The 20,585-nt window shown below is 45.1% G+C and overlaps 1 protein-coding gene across 6 annotated transcripts in view; it reads right to left on the reverse strand.

The window, feature by feature from the left end:
- Nucleotides 1-20,585, reverse strand: part of LOC140197511 (oxysterol-binding protein-related protein 1-like) — a 344,662-nt gene that overhangs the window by 38,294 nt on the left and 285,783 nt on the right. For 5 of the 6 annotated variants that reach the window (XM_072257540.1, XM_072257558.1, XM_072257530.1 and 2 more), the window contains one exon: nucleotides 2,409-2,484. In XM_072257540.1, coding sequence (XP_072113641.1) covers nucleotides 2,409-2,484 — 76 coding nt within the window. Of the gene's footprint in view, nucleotides 1-2,408; nucleotides 2,485-16,502; nucleotides 16,613-20,585 lie in introns of those variants that run through there. The other variant, XM_072257568.1, reaches the window with a different exon arrangement.

Genomic DNA, 20,585 nt, shown 5'->3' on the forward strand with positions numbered 1-20,585 from the left:
TCTTCCCCATGGCTGTCAGATTTCTTTACAGTCCACCATCCCCACCTCAGTATTGCTTTATTCGCACTATTTACTTATTTTTTAATTTATAGTAATATTTATGTCTTTGCTGCTACCACAAAACAAATTTCATGTCATATAAGACCGTGATGATAAATCCGATTCTGACTCTGAATACACAAGCTGGGGTGGCAAGATGTCGGTGACACTGCAATTTGAGTACTGTGTGCAGATTTGGTCACGAGCCAGAGGAAGAACGTGATTAAATGGGAAAGGGTGCAGCAAAGATGTCAATGGGACCAGAAGGCTTGGATTATAAAGAGAGATTGGTTAGGTTAGGACTTTTAGACCCCACACCCACACTCCCGGAGCACTTTGGAATGATTAGTGACTTTTTGGAGCACACAAAATCAAGAGGGACATACTTCCGATAAGGACGTACGGAATGGTCAGTCTCCTCCCAGGGTAGAAGTGGCAAACTGACAGGGTCAGTCTTAAGGTCAGAGGGGAACCATTTAAAGGGGATCTGAATGGCCTTTTCCACATGGGGCTGGTGGGTATATGGAACAAGCTGCAGGATGAATTGGTAGGGGTGGGTATAATAACAACATCTAAAAGACACTTGGACAGATACATGGAAAGGAAAGGTTAGAGGAATATGGGCTAAATGCAGGAAAATGGGGCTAGCTCGGGTAGGCAACTTGGTCAGCATGGATCGGTTGGGCATAAGGAGCTGTTTCCATTCTGTACACCAAGTGTCATCAGTGGGCAGAGGCCAAACTGGACCAACCATCTATCTGCCTTGGCTCTAACGGGAGGTCAGAGTCTGGGTATCTGGTGCTTAATGGGAGGTCAGATTCTGGGTATCTGGTGATCTAACAGGAGGTCAGAGTCTGGGTGTCTGGTGATCTAACGGGAGGTCAGAGTCTGGGTATCTGGTGGTCTAACGGGAGGTCAGAGTCTGGGTATCTGGTGGTCTAACGGGAGAGTCAGAGTCTGGGTATCTGGTGGTCTAACGGGAGGTCAGAGTCTGGGTATCTGGTGGTCTAACGGGAGAGTCAGAGTCTGGGTATCTGGTGGTCTAACGGGAGGTCAGAGTCTGGGTATCTGGTGCTCTAACGGGAGGTCAGAGTCTGGGTATCTGGTGGTCTAATGGGAGGTCAGAGTCTGGGTATCTGGTGGTCTAATGGGAGGTCAGAGTCTGGGTATCTGGTGGTCTAACGGGAGATCAGTGTCTGGGTATCTGGTAGTGGGTGACTCAGCCCTCTCCACCAGATGAACGTCAGGAGTGGGAGGGAATACCCTTCGCTTACCCGGGTGCATACAGCAACCCTCAAAGAGTTTGGTCCCATCCAGGACTAATCAGCCTGTTTAATTAGCACTCGGCTGCCACCTTAATCATGATGGCATCATCTGCTTGTGGTGCTGCTGCAATTAAGTTTTTCCACTGCATGTGTGTATCCATGCATTTTTGCCTATGACAATAAACTTAATTTTGAATTGAGTGGGCTAGATTGAGTGACTTTTTGAAGTGATTTGAAGAATAGATAGAAGAATGAGAGAGAAAATGAGGAGTCCAATCACAAATACTGGTGGAATTGTCGTCAATTTCACTTTACACTCGCACATCAACACGTCTGTTCACAGACTGCTCCATTGCCTAGTTGAAACCAGGCATAGATTAGAGGAACAGCACCTGATATTCCACCTGGGTGATCTTCAACCTGCCGCATTAACATCCAGTATCCACTTTCCTCGGTCCCTTCCTCTTTACTTACATTATCCTGATCCCACCAGCCCAACAACCCTCCCCTTTCCTCTCCAACCTCCTCAATCAGCCCATCAGCCACTCATTCCTCCCTCAGTTCTCCTCCTTCTCTTTACTTCAAGGCTCTCTACCGTCTCCTAGCAGATTGCATTTTCTTTCAGCCCTTTATCACTTGCACCGATCACCTCCCAGCTTCTGAAATCATTCCCACTCTCCACTCTCTCTCATCTGCCTATCAACCCCCTCACCTGGATCCACTCATCACCTGCCAGCTCTTGCTCCACCCTTTCCCCACTTCTTCATACCAGCTACCTCCCCTCTTTCTGTCCAGTCCTGTTGAAGGGTCTCGCCCTGAAACATAGACTGAATATTTCCTTCAATAGGTGCTGCCTGACCTGTGAAGTTCCTCCAGTTTATGGTAGAGGCTTGGAGTTCACTACCAGAAAGAGGCAGGACCTCCTTCACATTAACACAGCCCTAGGATGCTGCATGAAAGGCTGGGACCTGCAGGGTTATGGACCTGGTACCAGAGGTGGGGGACAGACTAGAACGAACACAGTGGGCCGAATAGCAGCCTTCCACCCTAAGATTGTTGTACTATTCGGTTCTATGAGCACTACAGAATGTTGGATTCACTCACCATTCCAATGCATTTACGCAGAATACTCCAAATACTAAAATCGTCTCTGGAAAACATTGGGGCTGGCAAACTTGTCCTGAAGTAGATAAGAAAGTCATCAATTACTCAATTTATACACAAGCGAATAAAAAATGAAAGTAACATTTAATTTACAGATCAGATTAATTTGCAAATGAAACAGGGAAAATTTTATTAGTGCCTCATTAAATTAACATTTAAATCCAGTCTCCTTCAAGCAATGATTAGACATTGATCTGATCTTCGTCTATTGGTGTCGGCTCATTTCCTCCCCTCACTCCCCACCCAAACTAGGTGAGGAGGTAATAAAATCACTCTCACACACACACACACAAATCCCAGTGGACACGGTGAAAGAAAGACCAAAAACTATTTGTAATTTGGGCAAATCTTTGCCATCGCTTGCACTGGTTAAGCATGCAAATTAAACATGTTCTTTTATGTGCTGAGGTAAAATATCACTACATTTTCAAGTGATATAGCAGACGAGGGGCTAAATGGTCAGCTACCTACTCCTACTCCTTGGACCATGAGGCAGAACAGATGGCATTACCGAAAAAAGACCCTTCAGAAGGAACACTCATTGGTAAAGCCTCCTTGCCCAGTTGTCCTGGAAATAGCTGTCCCTCCTGATCATGCAGCTGGAGGAGGGGGGAATGGACAGGGGCACAGAGATCTGAACACAACAATAAAATCTTCAAATCAAGGGCATTTCATCAGATTCCTTCTTCTTCAACCCTCCTCCTCTTCTCCCTATCCCCTCTCAGATTCTCACAACATCTCTCTCCCCACCCACCTTCCTATCACCTGCCAGCTTGTACCCCTCCCCCCTCTTTCCACCTTCTTATTCCCATCCTGTTGAAGGATCTCAGCTCAAAACGATGATGTTCATTCCCCTCCAAGATGCTATCTGACCTGCTGAGTTCCACCAGCATTTTGTGTGTGTTGTTCAAGGCTTCCCGCATCTGCAGAATCCCTTGTGTCATTAAATCAGGGTTTGTAATGTAGCATGAAGGTGATGGAGAAATGGCCTACTTGTTAATAAAGAACAGTTAATAGTGTGACCCTCACTCTTTTCAGAGTACCAGGATGGAACAGGAGGTTATCTTTGTATTGATCCACCGAGCACAGTTGGTGTGAGACAAAGCAAGGCGGTGGGTTGTGGAGTATTGTGTCTTATTTAGTTCATTCGCAGGTGAATTGTACAGGACTGAAAGCTGCTGAGACCTTTGAATCAGCACAGTGGGTGGAGACACTGCCTCACAGCACCAGATACGAGGGTACTCCTGGTACTGGGTGGAGTCTGCACATTCTCCCTGTGAATACAGGGCTTTCCTCCAGCTGCTCCAATTCCATCGCACATCAACCACGTATGGACCAGTGGGTAGACTGGCTGCCATAAGCTGTCCTCGTGCGCAGTGAGGGTGGAATTTGGGGTGGGGGGGGGAGATGATGGGAATGTGGGGAGAATAAAAAATGTGATTAATGCAGGAGTGGTACAAGGTCTTGGTGAGGCCGCACTTAAAATGTGTTTGGTTTTGGTCACCTGCTATATGAGTGCAGAGAGGTTTCCAAGGATGTTTCTGGCCTTGAGGGAGCGAATTATGAGGAGAGGTTGAGCAGCTGGTGATTTTATTCAGCGGAGTGCAGGAGAATGAGGTGTGATCTTACAGAGCTGTATAAACTCATGAGGATTAAAGAACTAGAAAATACAGGTTAAAGGTGAGAGGAGAGATAATTAATAGGAACTTGAGAGGCAACTTTTTTGTTCAGAGGGTGGTAGGTATATTGATTGAGCTGTCAGAAGAAGTGGTTGAAGTAGGTACCTTAACAATATTTAATAAGATATGTGGACAGGTACATGGATAGGAAAAGTTGAGAGGGATTTGGGCCAAACATGGTCAAATGGGATTAGCTTAGATGGGAATTGTGATTGGTGGGACCAGATGGGCCCTGCTGTATGAGGGCAGAGAATATTTACAAGGATATTGCCCAGACTTAAGGACCCGAGTTATTGGGAAAGGGTATATAGAATTTTATTTCCTGGAGTGTAGGAGAACACGGAGATATACAAAATTATGAGGGGTATAGGTAGGGTTAACGCAAGCAGGCTTTTTCCACTGAAGTTGGGTGAGACTAGAATTAGAGGTCATAGTAGAAGGGAGAGAGGTAAAATATTTAAGGGGAACTCCTTCAATCAGAGGGTGATGTAAGTGTGGAAAGATATACCAGAGGATTAGATTGCAATATTTCAGAGAAGTTTTGGATAAGTACATGGATGGAAGGGCTATGGTCTAGGAGCAAGTTGATGGGGCTAGGCAGAACAACAGTCAGCATGGACTAGATGGGCCGAAGGGCCTGTTTCTGTGCTGTAGTGCTCGATGACACTCTGTTTGATTAAGCACACCTTGTTTGCCTGAAAGTGGTCTGAAGTCAATTCAGTTTCTTAACATTCCTGGAGGAGTGCTTCAGGAATACTACAGAGTGTTAGTTATGCAAAATAAACTATTTACTTGTGTAGCTGTACAATCTGTAACAGGAGAAATAGAATCACCAGCACAGCAAAGGCACAAGAACTGTCATCACAACACCTTCATTATTTATATAGTTTGACATGACAGCAAGCACCAGTTCACTGTCAAACTGCTAAACACAGGCAGCTTCAAATTACAGAGATGGGGTTTCCAAATTTTCCTTGACAGTTTGCGAGAGTTTCAATATCTGAATACCAACAAAGCAAAAACACCAAAGCACGGGGTACCTTTTACCTTGCACCGTGATTGCACCAACTCACCCAGTACAAAATTACTTCAGTGGTTACAGTACTTTCACACTCCAGTGTGACTCTATCAGAGTTTACCCAAAGGTCAGGGTTCCAAACTGTTACTCTGCCTTACTCTACACATCTCCAAACTGTTACTCTGCCCTACTCTACACATCTCCACCATTCATTCACAAGATCACATGGAAAGAGTTTGTATGTCCGCCCTACGGAAAGTGTGGGATTTCCTTGGGTGCCCCAGCTTCCTCCCATAGTCCAAAGTTGTGCTGGTTAGTAGGTTAGTTGGTCATTGCAAATTGTCCTGTGATTAGGCTTGGGTTAGATCAGGGGTTGCTGGGTGACTGAAAGGGTGAGAAAGGCCTATTTTGAGCTGTATCTCAATAGGTAAATGAGTTAACAAAGCCAATTTATTTAAGCTGTTTCAGTGAGGTGATTCAATGGGGAAGTGGGGCTCAATCCTATATCATAGGACATGGAATATGAGTACAGCATAGTATAGGCCTTTCAATCCACAATGTTTCAATAAGTACCTTTAATGTCAGAGAAATGTATACAATATACATTCTGAAATTCTTTTTCTTTGCAAACATCCACGAAAAGAGGAGTGACCCAAAGAATGAATGACAGTTAAATGTTAGAACCCAAAGCCCCTCCCAAGCATAAGCAGCAGCAAAGCGATGACCCCCTTCCCCACCAGCAAAAAAGCATCTGCACCCTCCACCAAGCACTCAGCCGTGCAGCAAAGCACCAAGACAGACTTGCAGTATCCCAAAGACTACTTGTTCAGCCAGTAATTCTACATATCACTGGCTCTCTCTCTCTCTCCCCCCCAATAAGGGAAAAAGAGGTGTCCTTGTTGTGCCGACCTTTTAATCTACTCTAGTATCAATCTAATCATTCCCTCCCACATAGCCCTCCAGTTTTCTTTCATCCACGTGCTTATCTAAGTCTCTTATCTGTCTCAATGTATCTGCCTCTATCTCCAGTCCCAGCAGTGTGTTCCACATAACATCAGTGTGTAATAAACCTACCTCTGACATCCCCCTAGACTTTCTTCCAATCACCTTGGTCAAGTTTGTTGTTTTGTGACAGCAGGACAGTACAGTGGCCTTGAAGTTCTAAACGTGGTCTATTTATTTATGTGGAGATACCGCATGAAACAGGCCCTTCCAGTTCACTGAGCTGTGCTGCACATCAACCCACAAATTAAATCCTAGCCTAACCGCAGGACAATCTGCAACCACCAATTAACCAGTACGTCTGGGAGGAAACTGGAGCACCTGGAGGAAACCCACACACACAGACTTTCTTACAGAGGAAGCCAGAACCAAACTCCGGCACTCTGAGCTGTAATATTGCCGCGCTAATTGCTACTCTGCCGTGGTTAATCCACAAAATTCTCTGCTTCCATCTTGAATATGTGCAGAGTTCAACTGGGGCAAAGGTTCCGTTCCCCAATTCTCTCTTTCAGTCTTCGATGCAGTGACACACAGATATTCGTGTTTCTGCAGTGGTGTATCTGACAATTCAACCCCTAATGTACGGACTTCCAAGCTTTGTAACCCTGGATTGTCCTGTCTTTGCCCAAGACACCCTTGCCTGCAGGGCTCTTTTTAGGAGCATTATAGTACAGCATGGTTACAGTGGGCCAAAGTACCTGTGCTGTATGATTCCAGGAGATCCAAATTTATCCTAAAAACTTTGCAGGGGTTCTGCTAAATAAAACTGAAGGCAAGTTTGAAAAGTTTACATGTAACTGGGTCTTGTCTAGTCATTACAGCATACATGGGCTAGAATAACAACCAATACTATTTTGCACCAACAATTATGTTGCACCAACTCAAACATCTGAAAATGAATTAAGAAAATAAACAGAAATGATGCTGGAAATGCACAGTAACACACACAAGCTCCATCTGCCAAAAGTGGAATTTCCCAGTGGCCAACCATTCTAACTGTTATCCCATTTCTATATGTCAGTCCTTTTCTGCCACGATGAGGCCACCCTCAGGTTGGAGGAGCAACACTTCATATTCCATCTACGTAGCCTCCAACCTGATGGCATGAACATTGATTAGTAATTTTTTTTCTTTTCCTCTTCCGCCTCCCTCTTCTTCTCTTCCCCACTCTGGCCTCTTACCACTTCTCCTCACCTCCCCCAGTGCCCCTCCTTCTGTCCTTTGTCCTATCGTCCACTATCCTCTCCTGTCAGATTCCTTCTTCTCCAACCCTTTACCTTTCCTACCCACCTGGTCTCACCTATCACCTTCCAACTTGTCCTCCTTCCCTCCCCAACCCTTTTATTCTGGTGTCTTCCCCCTTCTTTTCCAGTCCTGATGAAGGGTGTTGGCCCGAAATGATGACTGTCTATTTCCCTCCATGGATGCTGCCTGACCAGCTGAGTCCCTCCAGCATTTTGTGTGTGTAGCACAGAAACAAGCTTTGTTTGTAGGGTTGTTCGCTGAGCCTGGAGGTTAGATTGCAAACGTCCGTCACCAGGCGACATCATCAGTGCTTCTGCCGAGTGCTGGCGTTTATATTAATCCGACTTGTTCTGTTTGGTTGGCTGCCGCACCGGCCGCTAATCTCTGCTGGACCCTGGCCAACCAGATATCTGAGCGATCTCCGCTGGCCCGTATCCCTGGTTATCAGTCACTGTGAACGTTCATTCCTTGAGTGTCCACGGCTCACCTTCAGCCCCGATCCCTCAGAAAAATAAGTTCGTAAATTGCATCCAGTTCAATGTGCTTATTATTAATAGAATCTTCTGTTGATAATCAAGCGTCTAGGAATTCTTTTGATTTCTTGTTCTGTGCTTCTGCCAGTACTTTTGTAGTTTCCTAGATGAACTTGTGTCCTTAATCTTCATGTACTGAGATGCGTGGCAGAAGAATGTGTTATTTTACAGCCAGGTGATGTTGTAAAAACAAAGGAGCTGGTTGCGGACTACAGGAGGAATGGAGACAGGCTCACCCCTATAGACATCAATGGATCTGGGATTGAGAGGGTGAACAGCTTTAAATTCCTCGGCATAAACATCACTGAGGATCTTACATACCAGCTGTTTGGTAAAGCACAACAGTTGGCGTGTGGCCAATTGGTTAAGGCTAGTGATTTGAAGGTCGCTAGTTCGAGCCTCGGCTGAGGCAGCGTGTGTGTCCTTGAGCAAGGCACTTAACCACACATTGCTCTGCGACGACACCGGTGCCAAGCTGTATGGGTCCTAGTGCCCTTCCCTTTGGACAACATTGGTGTCGTGGAGAGGAGAGACTTGCAGCATGGGCAACTGCCGGTCTTCCAGACAACCTTGCCTAGGCCTGTGCCCTGGAACCCTTCCAAGGTGTAAATCCATGGTCTCATGAGACTAACGGATGCCTATAGTGCTTCCTTCACCTCAAACGGTTGAAGGAGTTTGGTACGGGCCCCCCAGATCCTAAGAAATTTCTACAGGAGCACAATTGAGAGCATCCTGAATAGAAACTGTACTTCCCTTAATCGTAGGACTCTGCAGATAGTGGTGCGGACAGCCCAGTGCATCTGTAGATGTGAACTTCCCACTTTTCAGGACATTTACAGCGACAGGTGTGTAAAAAGGGCCCGAAGGATCATTAGGGACTCAAGTCACCCCAACCACAAACTGTTTCAGCTACTAACATCCAGGAAGCAGCACCCCAGCATAAAATACAAGACCACCAGGCTCCAGGACAACTTTTTCCACCAGGCCATCAGACCGATCAATTCATGCTGATACAATGTTATTTCTTTGTTATATTGATGTATATTGCTTATATTGATGTATACACTATTTATTATAAATTACTATAAATTGCACATTTAGAAAGGGATGTAATGTAAAGATTTTTTACTCCTCATGTATTTGAAGGATGTAAGAAATAAAGTCAGTTCAATGCAATGTAGTCTCATGGATAGTTTTCTCCCCATTTGTCTTACAAGCTTTTTGGCTGAAGTTGTCCTAAGGTAACCCGGCTGGTGGCGTAATTGCATCAGTGCTGGACTTCGGGACGAAAGGACGAAAGTTTGAATCCAGCCGGCTCCCCTGCACGCTTTCCATCCGTGCTGGGTTACAAGCTGGTGATCTCTTTGGAAACTCACCCGGCAGAAGGCAATGGCAAACCACTGCTGTAACTTGCCTCGTACGCGGTTCCCCACTACGTTAGAGAGGTGTGGAGGGAAATCATCTGCTAACCAGAGAAACTCTGGATGCAACGTACCTTCCCTTTTGTCCTCAGTTGTCCTTCTCAACTAGTCCCATTAGCCTGTATCTGGCCCATATCCCTTTAAACCTTTCGTATCCACAGATCCGTCCAAAGAGCTTTTAAGTGTTGTGCTTATCTACACTTCCCTGGAAGCTCATTCCACATATCCATCACCCTTTAGAAAAACCTGCCCTTTAAATATTTCCCCTCTCACCTTGAACCTATGCTCTCTAGTTTTCAGACTCCCCAATCCTGGGAAAAGAACCTCTGTTCCTCACGACTGTACAAGGCACCCCTCAATCTCCTGCATTCCAGCCTATCCTGTCTCTCGTTGTAAAACACAAGCCCTGTGGTCCTGGCAACACCCTTGTGCAGCCTTTCCTGCAGCCATTCCAGTTTAATGACACCCCTCCTATAGTGTGGTGACCAGACCTGCACACAATACTCCAATGGCAGGCTGATTTAAAATACAATTAAACTTCAACTGCAATGGTAAACCAATACACTGTTATTTTAGCAAGAGTTTGGTTCAGTAATTTGAATAAATTGCTTTAACATTAAGGCTTTCAAATGGAGAATGGGCAGCAAAGTAGAGTCTGGTTTAATCCTGACTCCTAGTGTGGAGTGTGCACGATCTTCATGACCATGTTGTTTGCCCCTCCCCCCGATACTCATGCATCCTCTCACATCCCTAAGTCGTGGGGGCTGGTGGGTTAATTAGCCACTGCAAATTGTCCCCAGTGTGCAGGTGGAATCTGGAAGGGGTGTGGGAATTGATGGAAATGTAGATTTCTGTAGTCAGTCTCGACTAATGAAGACCAGAATCCCATAAGCCTTCCCAACCACGTAATCTGCCTGTGCTGCCACCTTCAAGGACCTGTGGGCTAGTACACCAGGGTCCCTCTGCTCCTTAATATTCTACACAACTCTTGATTAAACTTCTTAAATGAACTCTTGATCTCCAATCCGTCTTGGAATGGCTCTTGCTCGTAATTTGTCTGTACTTGCTTGCACCTTCTCTGTAATTGTCACAATGCATTCTGGGTTGTTTTTTGTGACTCCCTCCATGTACACATGTATGGCCTGATCTGTATGGGCAGCACGCAGTGTATCCTGGTACACAGGGCTTCCTGAGTACACAATGGTGTCAGGTTTTCACCACTGTACACTAACCATGTATCCCTCCAAACCCTTCCTATCCATGTGTTTGCCCAAGTACCTTTTAAATGCTGTTAATGTACCTGCCTCAGCCACTTCCTCTGAGGGCTCACTCCATACAATGTCTATCTTCTGGGTGAAATGTTGCCCCTCAAGTTCCTATTAGATCTCTCCCCTCCTCTCACTCAGTTTACCACCGTCTTTCATTCATCTGCCATAATCTTCCAACTCCACTCCTTGCTTTCCTCCCCAGCAATACACGTTTGGGGGCGGGCAGCATGGTAATGTAGCAGTTAGCTATTACAGCGCCACTAACCCAGGTTCAATTCTCACCGCTGTGTGTGAGGAGTTTGTATGCTCTCCCCATGTCCGTATGGGTTTCTGAAGGTCAGAGGGACAGTTAAACCAGGTCTCGTTAGAGGTCCTGGATGTGAAACATTAACTGCTTCGCTCTCCACAGATACTACAGTACCTGGCTTGCAGGAGTGTTCGCAGCGTTTCTGTTATCTCCTCACACCCGGGATGGCTCGTTAGCCAACTCTGCTAACGGCTACATGAATCAGTGGTGAGAGGACCACCTTTCATAAACAATATATGTCTAGGGTCAGTATGATTTGGGGTTCAGTCAAACAGGAATGTCAGGATGTTCCGATTAAAAGAATCTCAATTTGAGTGGATGCTGCATAAATACTGTCCATACACAGTTATCAGTAGCATAGATCATACACCAGCATAAAATTATAAAGGAAGTATATTTACCAATTTTAAACTTTATCAGTTAACAGAGAAAGGAAAAAAGATCAAAGGGTCCATTACAGTTAAACCAGTCTAAATATACATATAAATATTGGAGCTCATTTCTGAAGTAGTCAGGGGTGTACCACAGTACTCACACACACTGGACCCACGGTCTGTGTGAAACCACCCGCCACAGTCCGAATTTCCACTGAAGACCATCTTGAATGAACTGACTCTCAGGAGGATCGGCCCTTCTGCCTTGGAGCCAATCATCAACACAAAGCACTTCTTGCAAAAGGGACTCTCCTTCCAAAGGCATTCTCCGGTACCTTCCCTTGTGACCTGGTCCGCAGCTTCCCACCAAAACAACCCCGAACCACACTACTGTCCTTCAGAAATCCGATCCTGCCCAGCTCTCCCAAATCTTCCACTGGGCAGAAAGTTACAAATGGCAGATTGTAACATCCCTACGTTGGACAACATGGCTCCTTATCTTTAGCTGAAGCCAAAACACTCTTACCAGCAGGATGCACTGCTTCTACAGAAAACTGCTAAAATAAAATACCTCACAGCATAGCAGGGCATTACACAGGTTTCTAGTATCTGCAGATTTTTCATGGAAGGCCATGGAGGTTCAGATGGTCAGAAAACGATTTTAAGTGTTTTTAAGATGAGTTTTTTAGAAAAATAATCTAGTGATATGGTGTGTCTCAGAACCCAGAACAGTACAGTACAGACCCTTTAGCCCATCATGTCATGCCAACCTATATAAAGCTATTCCATGATCAATCTAACCCTTCCATCCTACACAACCCATAACTCTCCAAATTTCTTTCATTCATGTGACTACCTAAAAATCTCTTAATGTCCCTAACGTATCAGTCTCTACCACTGCCCCCAGCAATGCGGTCCAGGCCCCCACCTGGAATGATCAAATTAGAATATAATCAAAGAATGTAAAGCAGGAGATACTCATGACAAGAAAATGATTAGGATGCCAGTGTTTTAGTTTCCCAGGTCTTCTGGGCCATTCAATAAGGATGTCTGTCTCATCTCCACCTCACACTTGTTATTCCCACCAATACATTCCAAGAGTCCATTCAGCCCCTCTCAGATCTGTCCAATGCGATATGATTTTATCTTTGATCTAATTGCATAATCACACTTTCCTCCAAATTCTTCTTCAAGATTTGTTAACGTTTTAAAATCATAGGCTGTTAGTAGGTAGTTGGAATGCACAAAGTCAAAATGTTGATTGACGATTGACTACTCAAATCCTGACGTTGGGACTGGAGTAAGTCAAACAAACACTTTATGATGGAGGATATTTTAAGCAACATGATACTTTCAAATTATAGAGATGTACATGCACTGAAATAGACCCTTCTGCCCATCTTGTCCATGCTAATTTAGAAACATAGAAGCATAGAAAACCTACAGCACAATACAGGCCGTTCGGCCCACAAAACTGTGCTGAACATGTCCTTACTCAGGCTTACCCATAACCCTCTATTTTTCTAAGCTCCATGTACCTATCCAGGAGTCTCTGGAAAGACCCTATCATATCCGCCTCCACCACCGCTGCCGGCAGCCCATTCCACGCACTCACCACTCTCTGCATAAAAAACTCACCCCTGACATCTCCTCTGTACCTACTTCCAAGCACCTTAAAACTGTGCCCTCTCGTGTTAGCCATTTCAGCCTCTGACTACGCACCCATTTAAATTTTTAATTATTGTTAGACGTACAGAGGAAAAGTGAAAAACTTTGTTTTGCATGCATGACTTCACACTGACGTGGTAATGCATCTCTGAGATACAGCTCCACTGGCAGCTCTCCAGTTCTTTTGGAGTATTGTGTACAGTTTTGGTCACCGTTATAGGAAAGATGTTAATAAACTAGAAAGAGTGCAGAAAATATTTCACGAGATGTTGCTGGACTTGGGAGCTCAAGTTACAAAGAGAGGTTGTGTAAACTAGGACTATATTCCCAGAATTGGAGGAGGTTGAGGAGTGACCTGATAGATATACAAGATTGGTTTCACCCTGTCTCTGCCCCTCATGATCTTGTATATCTATCAGGTCACTCCTCAACCTCCTCCAATTCTGATCTTTTCCTGGGAGAGGGTGTTAAAACAAGAGTTTAAGATCAAAGGTGCGATTTAAAAGGGACATCAAGGGCAGCTTCTTCAAACAAAAGGTGATGCGTATTTGGAATGAACTGCCAATAATAGTGGTTGAGATGGGCACGCCAGCAACATTTAAAATTCACCTAGGTAAGTACATGGATAAGAGAAAGTTCGAAGGCAGGTAGAACTAGCTCGCTAGGCAACAGTCACCATGGGCAAGTCGGGTCAAAGGGTCTGCTTCCGAGCTGTTTGATCTCATGGGCATGAAGGTCACCATGGGCAAGTTGGGCTGAAAACCCACTTCTGTGCTGCGTGACTCTATAACTAAAGCATTGCATTTCTTAGTAGTATTCTCCATTGTAAACCAGATTATAGTTGGGAACTTAACATCCAAGGATACTCATCGTATCGAAAGGACAGGCAGGTAGGCAGAGGGGGTGGTATGGTTCTGTTGGTAAAAAATGAAATCAAATCGTTAGAAAGAGGTGAAATAGGACTGGAAGAGGTAGGATCGTTGTGGGTAGAGTTAGGTAACTGCAAGGGCCAAAAGACCATGATGAGAGTTATATACAGTCCTCCAAACAGTAGCCAGGATGTGGGCTACAAATCAAAAAGGGTGATAGGATATGCAAGGCAAAATGGCAGAGTTACAATTGTCGCAGAGGATTGTACTTCGGGTACAATGAGAAAATCACTCTGGTGCTGATTTTGGATCCCAGGCGAAAGAATTTGTAAATGTCAACAAGATGGCTTTTTAAGAGCAGTTTGTGGTTGAACCCACTAGGGGATCAGCTATTCTGCATTGGGTGCTATGTAATGAACCAGATTTGATTAGGGCACTTAAGGTAAAGGAACCCTTAATTGACCAGTAATCAGTGAGAAGGAGAAGCTAAAGTCAAACGTACCAGTATTACAGTGGAGTAATGGGAATTACAGAGGCATGAGAGAGGAAATGGTCAAAGTTGTTTGGAAGGGGACACTAGCAGGGATGACAACAGAGCAGCATTGGCTGGAGTTTCTGGAAGTAATTTGGAAGGCACAAGGTAGATACATCCCCAAGAAGCAGTAGTATTCTAAAGATAGGATGACGTAACCATGGCTGACAAAGGAAGACAAAGCCAACATAAAAGCAAATAGAGGTCATATAATAGAGCAAATGCTAGTGGGAAGTTAGAGGATTGGGAAGCTTTTAAAAACCAACAGAAGGTAACCAAAAAACCATAAGAAGGGAAAAAATGAATACAAAGGTAAACTAGCAAATAATACTAAAGAAAATAACAAAAGATTTTTCAAATATATAAAGGGTAAAAGAGAGGTGAGAGTAGATATCAGATCAGCTGAAAAATGACACTGAAGAGGTATTAATGGGGGACAAGGAAATGGTGGATGAACTGAATAAGTATATTGCCCGAAGGTTTGAGGGTGTCAGCGGTCAGAAGTGAGTACACTGGGTGATTTGCAGAAGGCAAACTGTGGGGATAGAGGCAGCCTTTTCTGATCAGTTGCCAGTGACTAGTGGTGTTCCACAGGGGCCAGTATTGGGACCGCTTCTTTTTGGGTTGCATGTCAATGATTTGGATGACAGAATTGATGGCTTCATGGCCAAGTTTGCAGACGATACGAAGATAGGTGGAGGGACAGGTAGTGTTGAGGAAGCAGGGAGGCTGCAGAAGAATAGATTAGGAGAATTGGCAAAGAAGTGGCAAATGGAACACAGTGTTGGGAAGTATATTTTCATGCACTTTGGTAGAAGGAATAAAAGCATACACTATTTTTTTTTAAACGGGGAGAAAATTCAAAAATCTGAGGTGCAAAGGGACTTGGGAGTCCTTATGCAAGATTCCTTAAAAGTTAATATACAGGTTGAACCAGTGGTGAGGAAAGCAAATGCAAAGTTAGCATTCATTTCAAGAGGTCTAGAATACAAGAGCAGGGATGTGATGCTGAGGCTTTATAAGGCACTGGTGAGGCCTCATGGAGTATTCTGAGCAGTTTTGGGCCCCTCATCAAAGAAATTATGCCTGACATTGGAAAGAGTTCAAAGGAGGTTTACAAAGTTTTTCCAGGAATGAAAGGCTTATCATTTGATGGCTCCGGGTCTGTACTTGCTGGAATTTAGAAGAATGTGGGGGGAATCTCACTGAAACCTATCAAATATTGAAAAGCCAAGACAGAGTGGATATTGAGAGGATGTTTTCTGTAGCGAAGGAGTCTAGGACCAGAGGGCACAACCTCAGAATAGAGGGATATCCATTTAGAATGTAATGAGGAGGAACTTCTTTAGTTGAAGGGCGAAGAATCTGTGGAATTTGTTGCCACAGGTGACTATGGAGGCCAGGTCTTTGGGGGTATTTAAGGTGGAGGCTGATAGATTCGTGATTATTCAGGGCATGAAAGGTTATGGGGAGAAGGTAGAAGACTGGGGTTGAAAGGGAAATGGGTCAGCTGCAGAGCAGACTCGATGTGCTGAATGGCCTAATTCTGCTCCTATGTCTGATGGACTTAGTGGTCTTTAGATAAAGTATTTGTTTTGACTTGCTCCAATCCAAACATCAGGACTGACTAGATAATCGAGATTTTGATTTTGTGCCTTCCGACTGCCTACTCAGCATCGTCACAATCTTTCCCACTACTCCCTGCCAACATGCCATGTCTCTTTTGGCTCCTGCTGTAACCCATCTCAATGGTGTACAGCCCGGGCATCCTGCCAACTCTTAGTTTAACAGGGCTCACAGGAGCCAATTAATGAGACCATATACTTCCGTCTACTAACCTAAACCACCATCATTATCCTGCTCACCCAGCCGTTCCCTACCCCATTGAAACCCTCCTTCGACTTCTACATGTAGGTGATTCACGTGCTTGTCTCGGCACTTCCTAAATGCTGTCAGTTACTTTTCTACAGGAATTTACATTTCTGACTGGGGGTATCACAAACTGGTGTGCAAGCCCCAAGGCACAGGATCACAAGGGCAGCAGGCAGTTGTGGACTAAACCAGCTCCACCATCAAGGACATCTTCAAGAGTCAGGCATTCATCACTGAGGGTCTTACCATCCTCTTCTCGTTACTACCATCAGGGATGGGGTACAGGAGCCTGAAGACCCACACTCTGCGATTCAGGAACAGCTTCTTCCCCTCCAACATCAGGTTTCCGAGCAGTCCATACAGTTGCTTGTATAAAATATATAATACATTATAAAATGTTCCAACCCCTTCACAACAATGCCTCCAAGATAAAGTACTGGAATCCAACACAAACACTGGTTCAGGTAATCAAAAGCTCTTTTTTCGTCTCCCTCACTCTTCTAGTTCCATTCATCCACTATCCACGCATTTTATCCACAGGATCCTCTCCCTCATCTGATTCCATCTGCTATGTCTTCTCCCGTAATGGTTCCTAATATCACCTCTCTTACTTACCATATTCCAGCACTGGTAGTCCTTTGTGTTTCTCCAGCAGCTGACTCCATCTTCACCCTATCCACTCTCCTTCCAGCTCTACCTGTCCATCATCCTTCACCCCTCCTCGGTCCAGCCATCACCTACCAGCCCCCGCCATGCCCTTCCCCTTTCCCTCTTCCCCCGGCCATCTCTCTGCTCCACTCTGTTGTGATGCACAGTTTCAACCCGAAATGTCAACAATTCCTTTCCTCCCACAGGTGCTGCTCGACCTGCTGAATCCACTGCTTATTGTTTTATGAAACAACTAGGCTTTAAGAAGCACCTTGCAAGATGGTTAGAAGGAACTTGGAACGAATAAGTTAAACCAGTTTGAAGAGAGGTAAAGACCTGGCCAGAAGGAGCAACCTCAGCATTGTGGGACTGCTTTGAAAACACGGACAGGAACACGTTCAGGGAGGCAGCTACCTGTGACCATTACATTAACGTCTATGAACATGTGAGACTTGTGACTGGTTACATAGTGCATTGAGGACATCACCGTTATTAATCACATCAACGTGAGGGCAAATCAGAAGCCATGGTGACAGCAAAGGTCCGGGCACAGCTGAGAGACCAGGGGGATAAGACAACACTTAGCCCAGCAAGAGCAGCACTTTCCCATGCTATCAGGAAGGAATATTCATAGAGAAGGTACAGCTATTTCTGCAACGCCAGAGGCATGAGGCTCATGTGGCAGACCACAACAGACCACAAGTCCACCCTGTACGTCAATGACAGATTCACTTCTCATCCTGATAGGCTGAATGCTATCTACGTCGGCAAGGGAGGCCTCCCTTCTCCATGAGGACTAGGCACTCTGTCTGGTCACAGCTGACGTGAGGATGACCCAAGCCGTGGTCAACGTGGCCCAGTTAAATGAAGTTCTAACAGACATCTTCAACATCTCTCTGGAACAGTCCACTGTCCTCTCAGGGTTCATGGTGGCCACCATCATCTTGGTGCCCAAGACAGTGACAGTAACCTGCCTCAGCGACCAACATCCAGTGGCACGGACCTCAACAGTAATGAAGTGCTTGGAGCGGCTGGTTACGGATCACAGTAAATCCCATCTTCCTGCTACAATGGAGCCTTTCCAGATCACTTATTGCTCAGATTAGTGACTGATGATGCCACGCACTCCTCTGTCCTGCCCCACCCAGGTAATGGTGCCTCATAGGCCAGGGTGCTGTACATCAACATCAGCTCAGCACAGCTTTCATACGATCATCTGAAGCTGGTGGTAAACTGTCCTTGTTGGGTCTCAACATCTCTCTTTGCCTCACCTGCTGAGTTTCTCTAGCACTTGGTGAGTGGTTCTCTGTAACTGGATCCTGGACTTATTGACAGAAAGGCCACAGTCAGTCCACGTTGGCAGAAACATCTCCAGATCAATCACGCTGAGCACTGACAGCCCCAGGGCTGTGAGAGCCCACTGCCATTCACATTGCTGATGCATGACCTCAGTTCAAACCGAATCATTAAGTTTGCTGATGACAAATATGCTGAGACAGCATAGAGAGAGGAAGTGGAACTGCTGGTGGAATGGTACGCACACAACAATTTGAGTCTCATTGTGGACAGGACCAAAGAAATGATTGTTGTGTTTAGGAAGATGCAGGCCGGCCACTCCTTACTGTCCATACACGGCTTGATCGTGGAGACAGTTCGCAGCACCACATTTCTGGGAGTGCACATAACCGATGATCTCACCCAGTCCCTCAACACCACCTCTTTGGTCAAGAAAGCAGAACAGTGTCTCCACCTTCTGAGGAGATTGAGATGAGTGAGGGTCTCCTTCTCCCCACCCACTTTTACAGAAGCACCATCGAGAGCGTACTGACCGGCTGCATCACGGTCTGGTACAGGAATTGCAAGGCATCTGACTGCAAGTCCCTACAAAAGATTGCAAGGACTGTTGAGAGGGTCATCAGGGTCACTCTTCCATCCATCAGGAGCACTGTGTACGCAAGCCCCTTAGCATCGTCAATGATCCCTCTCATCCATCAACAATGTCCTTGAACCCCTACCATCAGGCAGGAGGTACCGTAGCATTAAGACACGAGCTGTTAGGATGGGAAACAGCTTCTTCACCAGGCCGTAGGACTATTGAACTCCCTGCTACCACCCAGGTCCCATCACGCATGAAGTGCAAGTAGTGTTACACTGGTTGCTTTTTAACTTGTGTCGCAAATGCCCTTTATTATTTGTTAATTTACTCCTGGTAATATTACTTTATGTATTATGTGAGTGAGTTATATGTACCGTGTTGTGAATCTGGAGAAATACTGTTTCGTTTGGCGGTTTACGAGTGTACGGTTGAAGGACAATAAACTTGAATTTAAACCAAGACAGTACAGAATTGGAGTGCAGGATCACAGATAATTAAATCTTACAAGATTACATCTCAAAAGCCCTGCTGACCTATATACAGGGTTTAGAAAGAGGCTGGTCATCAAATGTCTGTATGATGAATTGTTCCTGCAGGTTGGAGTTAGCCAATGTGCACACCACTTCAGGAAGGAGGGAGGGAGGGAAGAAACACAGAATCACCAACTTTTTCATCCCGTTCTGTTACTTGGGAAATCACTGCAAACTTCAAAGGACGTGATATCAAGACGCTTGGAAATTAATATGATTTAGCAGAGTCAACTATGCTACTTAGGATAGCATTGCAGAATTCAGAGAAAATATTCAAGTTGATTCAATATACTGAAATGACTAGGTGGTTATCTAAAAGTGGGATCAGGCAGAATAACAGCAGATGGAAGAGGTTAACCACAGACCCACACCTAGTCTAGTTATGGAGTTATACAATGCAAAATGTCTCCTAGTTACCAACACCCAACTCACGCATATTCATAAGGAACAGAAATAGGCCATTCAGCCCATTTAGTCTGCTCCACCATTCAATCATGGCTGATTTTTTGACCTTCAACCTCAGTCTCCCTCCTTCTCCCACCAACTCTTAAACCCTTCACCAAATCGAAGACTCCACCTACCCCAGATATTCACTTTTCTTCCCCCCCCCACCCCCAATTGGGCAGAAGATACAAAAATCTGAAAGTACATCCCACCAGGCTCAAGGATAACTTCCATCCTACTGTTGTCAGCCCCTTGTACGATAAGATAGAGTCTTGACCTCACGCTGTTACATCTTATTTTGAATAGTTATTTCTATACCTTGTTCTCGCTCAGTGCACTGTATAATGATCTGATCTGTGTGAACACAATGCAAGACACCCTTTTTGCTAGATCTTCATACATGTGACAATAATAAACAAATTCCAACAAGAAACCCCTACCTAGATGATCCGTCATAACATGGTTCAATTCAAAAGTCTGACGTCCATACACATCTTCGTCCTTACCAACAGCAGAACTAGTGTCCTCCCTCTCTCTCTCTCTCTCTCCACTTATAGTCATTGTTCTTTTTAAATCAATCTTAAGTGCTTCTGGTGCCATGAACGGATTAGAGATCTCCACAAATGCTGAGCAGTTTCTGTGATGCAGTTGAGCTTCATATGAAATGAATTTTGATCCCATTTGCTGCCAAAATCTAACACAAAATGGCATCAATGTATTGTACAACCACACGGAGGGCAGGGAAAACTGGTGGAGCAGTTTGCACCAAGGCAAGTTGTGTATGGGGGTACAAGCAGGTTTCTGTCCAGTATGCACCTGGCTGTGACCTAG

Source organism: Mobula birostris, chromosome 1 (genome assembly GCF_030028105.1).
Source record: "Mobula birostris isolate sMobBir1 chromosome 1, sMobBir1.hap1, whole genome shotgun sequence".
Lineage (NCBI taxonomy): Eukaryota > Metazoa > Chordata > Chondrichthyes > Myliobatiformes > Myliobatidae > Mobula > Mobula birostris.